This window comes from Parasteatoda tepidariorum, chromosome 8 (genome assembly GCF_982258835.1).
Source record: "Parasteatoda tepidariorum strain Cologne lab strain chromosome 8, Ptep-v5.0, whole genome shotgun sequence".
In the NCBI taxonomy this organism is placed as follows: domain Eukaryota; kingdom Metazoa; phylum Arthropoda; class Arachnida; order Araneae; family Theridiidae; genus Parasteatoda; species Parasteatoda tepidariorum.
The window spans coordinates 76,318,058-76,331,217 of NC_141762.1; the positions used below are offsets into that span (position 1 = coordinate 76,318,058).

Genomic DNA, 13,160 nt, shown 5'->3' on the forward strand with positions numbered 1-13,160 from the left:
AATAATCTGATGTACTGTATGACACGAAAGTAAGGTGCCTTAGTGCAGGATGTGTCTTCGAGTTTGGCAGCTGAAAGACGACATTGTGTCGTTCTTCCATGAGAAACAATGTTTAGCAGAGTGCGAAATATTGGAAGATACAGAATGGCTTTCAAATTTTGCATTTTTCACGGATCTTCTTTATCATATGAACAACTTCAATGGTAAGATGTAAGGGAAAAATCAATTCATTGATGATATCTGGACCCACCTAAAAGCTTTTAAACTGAAGCTTAATTTGTTTGCTGGGCAGCTCACCAAGAACGACCTGTCTCATTTCTCGAGGTTAAATTCAATACCCTCAGTAAATAAAGAAAAGCTTAAGAGTTATGAAGATTGCTTGAAAAAATGCCATTTTGAGTTTGAGCACAGATTTTAAGATTTCAGTGCTATTCAAACAGAATTAGATATTTTTACCATGCCTTTCAACGTAAATTGTGAAAGAGTGAGGTCGGATCTTCAGCTTGAATTAATTGAGTTGCAATCCAACAATCATCCGAAGCAGTTGTTTCTAAATGTGCCAAAGTGTGAGTTTTACAAATCATTACCAAAAGATAGTTTCCCAAATTTAATATCTCATGCCCAGAAAATCAGCGCTATGTTTGCTTCTTCTTATATATGTGAACAAGTGTTTTCAACTACGAACCTTTGAAAAAATCATTTCAGAAGTAGACTAATTGACAAACATTTATCCTCCTTCCTTAAAATAAGTACATTTCACTTCGAACCTCAATATAAGGAACTTTTAAAAATAAAATCGTAATTTCATTAATCTCCTTAAATATTTAAATTAAAACTTGTATATCACTTTTTTTATTTCACAAATTTTTACATGGTCCACCAAACTTTTTTTCGATTTTTGGCCCATAGCTAAAAAAGTTTGCCCATCTCTGGTGTAAGAGCTTGCTTTTTCCGAGAAATAGCTTACATATATATATTATATGATACTTAGGATATAAAACAAGTGGTGCGTGAGGAAGTAGTGCAGCACATAAAGGATAGCATTGGATTTAGTTTTCTATCTTATCTCACGACGCAAATGAAACGAAATTTAATACATTTACTGCCTATTATGCTGAAATGTTCCCAGCTCTTACTTATGGTGGTTTGTGTGATTTAATGGCTGCTGGTTCTTTAGATTGTTTTGAGGTTGACAGATGTAAAATATACACCTGAGGTAGAGAATGAGATTATGTTTTGCATCAAAAATAACCTCATTAATAAACCTCAATTTCAACCTAATTTACAACTCACAAGACCAATCTCATAAATAACTCAGAAATAATTTTTGTTTAGATCGGGTGATACTATTCAAAACTTAAATAAAAGTATTTGCTTGAAGTGTAGAAAAAATAATCCGTACACCTCAAAAACGACCTCCCTAAGCTAGTTGCTCTAGAGAGTATTTTCATCAACCTCAAAACAACTTTAAGGTTGTTTTAAAAGTCAACTTGGAATAAACTTGAAATCAACTTTGACACCTCAAAAGAACCTCAAATAACCCTCGAAGATACCTTAAACAAACCTATAAAGGGTATGTTTTTACAGATATAACAACTTATTCTGATTCATACAACGCTAATAACACAAAATAAAAATAAAGTAACACAGAAAGCAAAAAAGGTGAAAGAAATATTATTTAAAACGATTTTAAATTAAAACTTAACAGGATTAAGAAAAACTATTAAAATCTTTAAAACTTTCAAAAAATTGAAAAATAACAACGAAAATATGTAATCCCTTCGCCAACTCACACGATTATATGAACAAAAATTATTACGTTTTGATATTACCAAACGGAAATATATTAATTCAACAGTGTTAAAAGCGCCAAAAAAATGAGACCGATTCATTAACACAATTAAAAGAACACAAAAAATCAAGAAAAAATTCAAATAAAATTCAATAAGAACATAAGTTCTTTTTTCATGCAATTTTTTCTTCCAAATTATCCAGTTTTTAAAATGTAAAACAGTTTCTTTTATACTCATAAAGGTGTTTATGCTACCAGCTCATATACCACATTCACCACAGCGAAATGCGGACACCATAGGCTTGGTTATTGAAAGAGAAAGAAAGACCAGCGAATTAGATTTGTTACGGTAGGTGCTCAATTAATTCTTTTACAGAATTATCGGAGAATATTTAAATATATCCTAACGAAGATTGTCCGTTAAAAAGTGCGAAATTCTCGAGGAAAGATTCTTATTTCCCAGTAATCGATAACTTTAAATAATAACAGAATATATATATATATATATATATATATATATATATATATATATATATATATATATATATATATATATATATATATATATATATATATATATAAATTTAGCGCTTTTCAGCATTTTTTGCATTTTGTGAAATATTTTTAAAATGTATTTTATAACATTTTTATACTAAAATGAAATCCAATATTTTCAAGCAAGATAATGATACGCCACAAAACTGCCTAATAGGTTTCTTGTGTCGAGTTTACATTTCTTTTAATTTTTCGCTTAGAAACACCAAATTACAAAAGAAAACCTAATAATATATTTTTACATAGACAATCACATTGTTTCGTTATGCAACATAAAAAAAATTTAATTAAAATATTATTTTTCAAGTGATAAAATTGTACCAAATATTGTCCAACATATAGGAGTCTGGAGCTAAGGAGATAAAGCAAAAATTATTTAATGTTAGTTTCCCGCTAACTAAATCGATGCACTGTGCTCTAGTAAAGTTTTTAATTTTTGAGGGCCAACAAATAATAAAAAAACACCAGATTCAAGAAAATGCTAATTTTTCTGAAAACTTGCTGGGGAAAAAGACCTATTTGTAAAGTAAACTTCTTCAACAAACTATGTTTCAGTCATTTTCCTAATAATGTTTGTTTAGAGAGGGTTTTCAATGATTGAGCTGAGACGAGAATGATGCAAAAAGTCAATCTGAAACGACTTCCTATAAAGAATCCTGACAGATGTCAAACTTTGCTCCTCCATGATATTGCCCCTTTTATCTCATAATATGTTGGCCACTTCTGTAGTAAAATATCAACCAAATAAGGTTTGCAAATTGAAATTCAACCAAAGACAAAAAATGTTACCAAAATATGACAAATCATCTATAATGAAGGCAGGGCGAAAAACATCGAAAGGTGCTTACTTGCGAAAAGAAAGAAAGAAGCGGAAAGGAGCTTGAAAACACCTCATATTTTAATCCAGCATTCTAAATATTTTGCGTGTTTTTAGCCTCGCCCTTCTCATTTTTTTTCTATGGTCATATGCGATCTCTATTTTGAATGCGTTTGTGACAAGGTTTCTAAAAGTATATATTAAGAATGGGAATTGCAGAACACCCTATATTTTATCTAACAGAATATATTTAGTCCAAAGCTCAAAAAATTTGGGTGGATTGGTTCACCACCAAGGAATTGTTATTTATCTATTTTTTTGTTTATTTCTTGCAGGTCACTTTATTTGATGTTTTATACTTTCAACAGGAAATGTGACTTCCAGATCAAACTGAATATGCATATTACCAATTGTAGAAATCTCATGCTCAAAATGTATTATTTTTTAGGTATTACGTTGATGATAGTGACGAAATTCTGTATGAGAAATGGTTTTACTGTAAAAGTCTGGAAGAATTGGGCCCCCTGATAAAAGAATTTTTTGAATCTAAGCAGTTCATGACCGGAAGACCTATTCCAGGTAAAGTAAAATATCATAAAACAATGCATTGACAGCTTTTGTATCTAAGAAACTCAATACTATAAAGTCTATTTCAGTTGCTTAAATGCTATCAGCATGTGTATGTAAGGAAATGAAGGCCTGAAAAACAAGTTCTGGTGCTATGAAAAATTCCTTGAAATCTAAGAAGTCTATTTTATGTACTTAATTCTCGAAGTCTAAGAAGTCAATACTAGTACTTTAAAATAATTCTAAAAAACCCATTATAAATTATTGTATCTAAAGAATTCATTGACAGAAAGAATTCTGAAGATTAAACAGTAAATCACTGGACTGTTGAACTGAATAAAATAATTAAAATAATAAAATAAGAAATAAAATAATTAAAATAAAAAAGAGATAAAATAATTAAAGTAAGAAAACTACTGAAAATTATTTTTTACACCCATCCCATATTTTAAGTTCCAAGAATCCGAAATCGTCGCGAAAAAAAAGGTAATTTTACTGACCGCTTATGGCTACACCAAGGACCCAGAAAGCGTATGCCACAGTGGCACGACATAGTGTTAATTGTAGCTCACGATGACTTATCCAAAAATTTAAGAACTAATTCTGATATAAAACAGAACAACGCACTGTTGGTGAAAGAAAATAAAAAATTTCAATAATTATTTAAGTACTGACTGCTTAATAATTATGCAGAATTAGGTTTTTACAGTTATTAATTTTTTTTATGTCACACGCAGCTTAACCGACTACACCTTTAAAAATGTTTATTAACAATATTTCATTTATAATTTTTAAAAACTCACTTATTGAACTTGTAATCAAAAAATCGTAGAAAATGTATAAATAGCATTTCATCTTTTTTTAAAATTTTTTTCCTTGTGTATTTTTGAAAATTTTTGAAACCATACACAATTTTTTTTTCCTTTTTACGGTGGGAAACTTCATAAAAAATCATGACTAATTTCGCATCAGAACACTTTAAGCAGAAAAAATTCTCAGTCTTTCTTGAATCACATTCAACAAGGATTTGTAATTATTTGCATTTAAAGGTACTAAGCACATCTTTACGGTGAAATCGAGGGAAATCCCGATCTTTCAAAAGCATCTACAGAATTTTATCTAATTGACGTAGCTTTGTTATCATACTTATACAAATTGAAATATTAAAAGACTACCAAAATTTCCTATTTTTAATGTATTTTTGTTTTCTCAGTTATTTATACAAATATCCAATTTTTACATCGAAATAATGAAATAGATGTACATTTTTGAATTTTAAAATTTACCTGCATGTTAAAATGGATTATAAAATTTAGTCACTTGGAGAAAAGTTTTATCATTATTTTGAAGAAAAGTTTTACAAACATATTTATAATATTGGCAGAATACTTTCAATAAAGAACGTTTAATATCCTATCAAATTCATATTTTAGAGTTTGGCAAATAAATATTTTTTTTTATGAATAAAAGGATTAATGATGCTTTTGTATATCAAAATTTGAGTTCAATTATAACCATCAAAATATCACTTAAAATTTTAAATTTCGCTTTTCGAGCTGTGAAAGAACTAGATTCATTCTTTCATAAAAATAAATAAATAAATATAATTGTTTGTAATTTTATAATAAAATTTAAAAAACAAATTATAATTTTAAAATAAATTTTAAAAAAATGTGCCAGTTTGTAAATCAATGAATAGAGGTAGCTGGTAGTTTATTGAAATATGATTTGCGTTTATCCTCAGAGATGGCAGCACTATAATTAAATATTTACTCATTTAAATAACGTACTAGATGTATGGTGCTGCTATCTATAGGAAAAAAATTGTATCTCTGTAAATCCTAATTTCTCTAAATTCCTTATTAAAATTTGTGCAATTGAATTGAATTTTGTTCCTAGTAAAAGAAAGCATATCTCGTATTTGTATACGAATTAATCGAGGTAGAGAGATTGCTGAAGCAATTTTAAATTGTAGCTTTAAATTTTCCCACATAGATAAGAGGAGCACTCCTATTAATAAATTTTCTTGAACTAATGTTTTTAGTGTATGGTGCTGCTATCTGTGAAGAAGATGGTTTTAAAAGGTATTTTAAATAGCAATAAAATAAGGATGATATTTCATTTTATTTCCTTATAAATTCATTTTCGAATTAATGAATAGTGTTTACTTAATTTTTTAAGTTGCTAGAAAGTCTCATTAGCTAGTTTTTCCCCCCTTCGTTTTCGTAAATATAGTTTATAAAATCAGTAAAAAACTTCAAAGTTACATATTTTTTTAATCAATTAGACAGGTTTTAAGTAATTAAAATTTAATTATTTATAAATTATAATGAGAGATTAAGAGCCAGAATGGCAAACGTATAAAAATAGTTTTTTAAGCCCAAGATCAGTGAAGCTTCGACTCTTGGATCTCAATATATACAAAAAAAAAAATCCTTTGACTAAGCTTAATAGGTTTAAATAAAGCAGGTTGGGCAGATTACGTACATTTAATTATCTATTCAATAGGTCGAATGAATGTAAAGATTCATTTACTTGGTTTTATTGTGTTTTAGTTCTTCAGCAGTGCTATTAAGCTAAATTATTATTTATTTAATTATTTTCGGTTTAAAATATCCTATTTACTGTTTTAAATTCATGTATTTTATTTCATTTCGGTTAAAAAAATCCCTTGTAAATAAAAATCATTAATTTTGAAAGAATGTCAAAAAAAAAAAAAAAAAAACTATTTTAAAATTAGTGAAGGTTGGATTTTAACAAAGTTGCTAATTTTTAGGCTACCATAAAATTTCAAAAGCACAATTAAGAAGATTAAATATTTTTTAAATGTTAGCATATACTGTACGGAACAAAAGTTATTTTGGTTCTGATGATAAAGGGTATAGAATTGCAGATTTTTTGGGCCAAAGACCCTTAAGTAGAAGTCGCCAATTTAGATTTTTCGCCCACTAGTTTTCGGCAGGCGGCATAGTATTATAATGTCCTACATGTGTTGGGAGTTTGCTTTCATTATTCATTCATTTATTGGCAAGGAGATAGAATTTTATCTAAATAGTCTTAAATCTCGATATATTTAAATTCCATTTTCTAAAAAGTTGAAATTGCTGGTCGCTGCGGATTGCTGATCAACTTAGATGTTACAATTTTTAATGGCATGATTTTTAGTGATATCAGTTATTTTACAGGTACTTTATTGGAAGATAAACCTATAAAGCAAGATTTCGGTCGAAAATTACACGATCCTTTTAGTTTGAAAACCTGGCTACATTCTAACCAAGATGCATTAGAGAAAGTAGGAAAATTGAAGCTTTTCGAAGGAAATTTCGTGTCTCGAGTAAGTCACAGTTATAGTTCTTTATAAGATTAAATTTAAAATGAATAATTATAATTAAAGAATTCGTGAATTGTAATTCATCAAAGATTTTTGAAGTAATTTGCGCGATTTAAATTATATAAAAAATGTCTATAATTTTAAAAATAAAGATTACGTCCGGGTTTATAAGGAAATTATAATTGATATCAGGCTTTGTTCGAATGATTTTCAAAGATTGAAGTTAGTAACCCCTTAAACAAAATTAAAAAGAGTCATTAATTCGATTTAAAAAAAATTAAAAGCAAATCCAAAATGAATGCTTTAAAATGGCTGCATTGGTATTATTGTAAGTCGTACACCTGTATTTCACAAGGGTTCCATGTTTTATACCTATAATATGGAAGAGAAACCATGCATTTAATGCATAAATGCAACAGTATATTTACAATGTACAGACAATACGCGAAAGAAAAGAAACGCTTTGAAGGAATTTTGATCTAATGATAGGGCTTCATGCACTAGGACTCAATCTGAATGGTTCAGGTGGGTGATTTGAGATATGCTAATTGAGAATTGCAGACGATATTTTAAGTTACGAAATCAGACACAAAAACTTACGTTCTCTAAACAAAACATACTTTATTTTCGCCAAAATTTGATTACCACAGTATGGGGGGGGTGGCCACAATTTGGAAAATATGGTGGTCCCAATAGTAAAGAAAGAAGAATAGTCGAAAGCTCATCCACCTTTTTCTTAATTTTACTTCTTGCATATTTTCGTTTTAGCTCGAGAACTTCGAAGCGAATTAAGAAAATTATACCACACAACCATAAGTTTAGTTTATCCAAATATAATACCATTCAAAATATAATCTATAATGATTATTTATTACTTTTTGTTATTCATTATTTTTTGTTATTTTATTCAATAATAGTCGTAAATTGTTGAATTGTAAGATGCAAAAAATTTTACATTATTTTTAAGAACATTTAAATAAAGAAGAAACAAAACAAATTTTGAACTAAATGGGTCGGGAAGTTGCCGAGGAAACAAGGTTTTAAATATTAAATTTCTTTAAAATTTGATTTCTCAGGAACAATTTGACCTATTTCTTTCAAATTATTTGTTTTTCCTTGTTGAAATGCATTTTTAAAATGAAGTAAAAATTTATATACCTTATTATTTAAAACTTTTTCGACTATTATTAAATAAAATAATAAAAAATATTCATTAACAATTAATTATTGCATGGAATTATCTTTGGATAAACTAATTTTATAACTGAATTTAAAAAATTTTAATTCGCATAAAAACTTCTCGAAAAATGACGAAATAATCAAAAATTAAAATTAAGAAATCCAATTTTTGAACCACTCTTCTGACAAAACTATTGGGTACCATATTACCCAGATTGCCGCTACCCCTTTTTTTTTGGGGGTCAAAAATCCAAATGCTACGAAAAAATGGCATGTTTATTCAGAGAAAGTACGTTAGTTTACCTACACATATAAGTTAGCTTACTTGAGGTCACCCCCCCCCCCGAACAATTAAGATTGAGTGTTAGCGTGTTAAGATCCGATCACTTGATCAAATGTTATTTAGGGTGCTGTTTTTTTAAAAAAAAAAAAAAAAACAGTACAGAAATAACTGTATGCTTACAATGTACCAAAATAACTGCATGCTTCTTCACGAAACCTTCACCAACTAACTTTGGCTACATCTCACTTCACCAACAGTTCACTTTTTCGACTACCAGCTTACTTTTTGTGACCTGATAGTGCTTATAATAATAATAAAAACATAGAAATTCTCAATTTAAATGAAGTAAAATAGTCAAATTGTCAAAAAATTGAAGAAAAAAAATTGGATATATTTGTCTTTGCATATATCTTTCCATCGCAACACATTACATTTATATATAGAAAAATGTTTCACTAAATCATGATTTCACATCATCTAAAATAATCTCTTTACGATTCTTTTTCGGCATCACCCACTTTGAGATTTCAAGACACTTTTTGTTATTTTAAGGTATTTGTATTTTATTTATTTATTCATTTACTTTTTTTTAGTGAAATGTGCCTTTTTTTCTTCCTTTATTTATCATTTAATTTAACTGTTAATGAAGGCTTCACCTCGAGTTCTTTTTCTGTAGTTACATTAATACAATTTTATGCAAATTTAGGAAAGAAATAATATTTCAAGTTAATATAAATGTCTTTCTTAGGGATGGGATTCAAGTCATGGAATTTCGGGATTATTAATAACACTGGAAATTTACTTCACTTTTCGTTATCACACACGATTAATACATATAAAAAGATTTTCATGTTTATTTATAAACAGATATATTCTAGATATTGGCCATCAACCTAATTTCAGGGGAAAAGGAACTGCAAAACCTCAAAAACAAATTTTTATTTTATTTTATATTTTAATGTATGAATATATATTTTTATCTTCTTAGGTAGTTTGAATTAGTTTGCCTTTTTAAATTTATACATTTTTTTCAACTCACTTGCAATTAATATTTGGTGACACCTTGCCATTACTTTGTTAACCCTTAGTAGAATGTTGCTTTCAAAAAGGGCTATCACCAATTTCGGGTCTGACAATATTCGAAATAAAAATTGTCTGAGCCGTGATAATTCAGGTGATAGAGCATCCGCCTTCCAATGAGGTGAAACGAGTTACAATGCCAGCAATGGATGGTCGATACGAATTCCGCATCTGGCTTGCATCGACCACAGTGATGACGTAAAATATCCTCAGTGTTAGATGAATCATGGGTTAGAGCCCCCTTTCAGTCAGGTTAACCCTTGGAGGTTTTCGTCGTTTTCCTCGCCATGTGACCGAAATGCGGGTTTGTTCAATCAAAAAGTCCTTCGAGAAGGCAAATTTTAATAATATACCCAATATTTAATCCAGGAGTAATTTTAATAATTATACCCAATATTTAATATTTAATCCAGGAAACCCCAATGTTTAATCCAGAAGTTTCCTTGTCTTCTTGATTGGGTTCAAAATTACAAAACTGCGGAGTTGAACATTTGTAGTCGCAAACCCAAAAAATTTGGCTAGCTGTTCATCGACAGTTATGAATTAAAGTAAGATGAAAAAATGTTGGAAACTGTCATTATCTATCCCAATGATGTCAATACCAAGCTTTCACAATAACTTAATGACATTTTTAATGCCAGCCATTTAAAATATCATAACATTATAATGACATTAAAAATGTAACGATGTTTTTATTGACATTTTAATGAAAATTTTAATGTCATTTTATTTGTTATAATTTAGCCTTAAAAGGGGTTAAATTATGTCAAATAAAACCTAAATTCCAAATTTATTCTGGTTATTGTTTCAAAATCTTAAGTGCATCATTTGGATAGTTTAACTTTATTTTGTTAAAAATGAAGTTTGTAATAGAATGCGATGAGAATACTGATAATATTTAATTTATAATCGAAAACAGAAAAATGAAACAGTTTTATAGTTTCTATATAATGAGGCTAATGAAAAAGATATCTGCATTTCCACCCATTGTTGTAATAATATTTAATTCGAAGAACAAAGCTAAACTAATAATAATAACTGGAATTTTCTGCTTTCCAAAAGATTCTTTTCCCAATTTTTTAAAATAAAAGATGCAAATAGTGTAATTTGGATCTCGGTACTAGCTTAGTTACAGTTACAACTTTAAAGTTTGTTTTTACAACTACTGAAATTTTATATTTTTTTGAAGTGGTACAATGTAAAACTTAAAAATTATTCTTGACATAAATTGTAAGTATTTATGACTAAATTGCTTATTTGACATTTTTTTTCTAATCTAGAGCATACAATTTGCCATTATTCGAAATTATTCACGTGATCATACTAATGCCCTGCCCAGGGTTGCCTCCGCCGCACTCTATGCCATGTGATAATCAGCTTTCAAATCACCTTTTAGAGAAACATTTAGCTAGAGAATAGTGAACTCATACAATGGGATAAAATATTTTTGAAAAATCAATTAATGTAATCAAACGTGTTATTTTTCAGTATTTTTACTGAATTCAGTAATTTTTGAGGGGTATTTGAAGTATTTTTATATGCAAATTCATTAAGATCTTAAAAATATATATATTGGCGGTTTGACATTTTCTTACTTTTTCATACTTTTTTATTCGGTTTCGTTCACATATCTACTTAACTAATTTAATTTTTTCAGTTAATTTCAATTATTGACTTAAATATTTATAAATTTTAATTTTTAACATTTTTTTGTTGCATTTGTAGGATATTTTTATCACTTTTTTTTTCATATTTCGTTCAGAAAACGAATTCTTCCATACTTAAATAATAATAAATTTTTACAGCATAAAATTTCATTTGAATCAAATTTCTTTGATTTCACAGCTTTTTATTGTAACTAAAATTTCCGATATTATTTTCAAATATATTTTACTTAGAAAAGCGCTTTACAATAGCATATAAAATCAAACAACAAAATTTTAAAATATAATTGTTCCGGATGTCGTGAACAGGTTTAGCAGTTTGATTACACAGTTAGTAAGTTTGATTCAACCAGTTCGATTTCATGAACATTTAAAAACATTAAGTTTTCGGTTCATACTAAATTGCCCAAACTACGCATACGTTAACTTGCATATATCTATCAATAACCGTTGCAGCAGCAGTAATGCGTTCCAGTAATATTAGTGGCATAGCTGTTATGATATCGGCGCTTTATATCATACGTTACATATCTGATATATACTAAAGGAATCATATTTTGTCCTTCACAATTTGGCATCTCCTCTGCAGAGGATCAAAATTGGGATAGCATGTCTTCGGATCATCGTCTGCCATGCTTCCCAGACCGTCACCATTAGCCCATTGTACGCATCTCCAATGCGACATAAATATATGAAATACCTTCACAATTTAGCAATAAGGGTTGAGTTTGCGAAAAAAAAAACTTTTAATTCAATGAACGGAGCTGTAAGTTCTAGGACTAAATCTAAATAGTTCAAAAATACCACTTTTTCAGAAATTGATTTGCAGGGACTATTCGACCGATTCCACTCAAATTCATATATTACACCATTTGTAAATTACATTCTTTAAAATGATGTAAAAAAATGTTTTACCTTACAAGTCAAAAGTTTTTCGCCTATTATTAAATAAAATAATTAAAAATAGTTACTGAAAGTTGAATTTTGCATGCAATTATCTTTGGATAAACGAATTTTACAAAATTGCGTACAAAACTTTTTCAATTCACTTAAGCATTTCCCAAGATATGGTGAAAAACGCAAAAAGAAAATTTTATATTAAGGGATTCAAACTTTGGACCGCTTTCCTGATAAAGTTATTAGGACCATATTTCAGATTGTGGTTACCTCTTATATTTTAGGGATCAGATATCCAAATATGTCGGAAAAAATGCATTTTGATACAGAAAAGGTAAGTTCTTGTATCTTATTTAACTAAAAATATCTTCTGCGCTAAATAATTAGCATATTTGAGGTTACACCTTTGAACCATTAAGATTAAGTCCTAGAACGTGAAGGACCGATTATTAGATCAAAAGTTATTTAGGATAGTCGGTTTATTTTTTGCGCACTGTACCTTTAGTACCATCTAAATACTACCGGCCAAAATCATACGTGAAAAAAAAAATTCTATGCCGTTGAAATAACATCTCATCCAAAATTTTGGTCAAAATATCCTATAAGTATGTGTAACCATATCTATAGGTTATGACTTAGATAGAGGAATGATTTAAGTAAAAATTCTACTGAGCAAATATTAAAATAAAATATAATCTTTTTTTTCTGTTACTTGAATAAAAAATCCTGTTCATGTGTGACTTTATTTCTTATTCTTCAGGCATCTTAAAAGGAAACCGATTAAAAGACTGGTGTATTGAGATTATAATGTGCGTTAGGACACATTAGGGGACCCCTATCATCATCAGCGTTGCCAGTTCCAAATACACAAATAAAGAAGCGAACTACGTAATCAAAATTTCGTTATTTATTTATTTTTAAATTTTCAAATAATGCATACCATTTTTAGAATAACAATACATTTGTTTTCTTTTCTGAAGAACATATTTTTTAAT

The 13,160-nt window shown here is 28.5% G+C and overlaps 1 protein-coding gene across 1 annotated transcript in view; it reads left to right on the plus strand.

Annotated features, from left to right (window-relative positions):
* LOC107441869 (3-hydroxyanthranilate 3,4-dioxygenase) overlaps positions 1-13,160 on the plus strand; it is a 44,467-nt gene that overhangs the window by 11,229 nt on the left and 20,078 nt on the right. Inside the window, exons 4-6 of the mRNA XM_016055263.5 lie at positions 2,035-2,141; positions 3,613-3,743; positions 6,917-7,065. Coding sequence (XP_015910749.3) covers positions 2,035-2,141; positions 3,613-3,743; positions 6,917-7,065 — 387 coding nt within the window. The remainder of the gene's footprint in view (positions 1-2,034; positions 2,142-3,612; positions 3,744-6,916; positions 7,066-13,160) is intronic.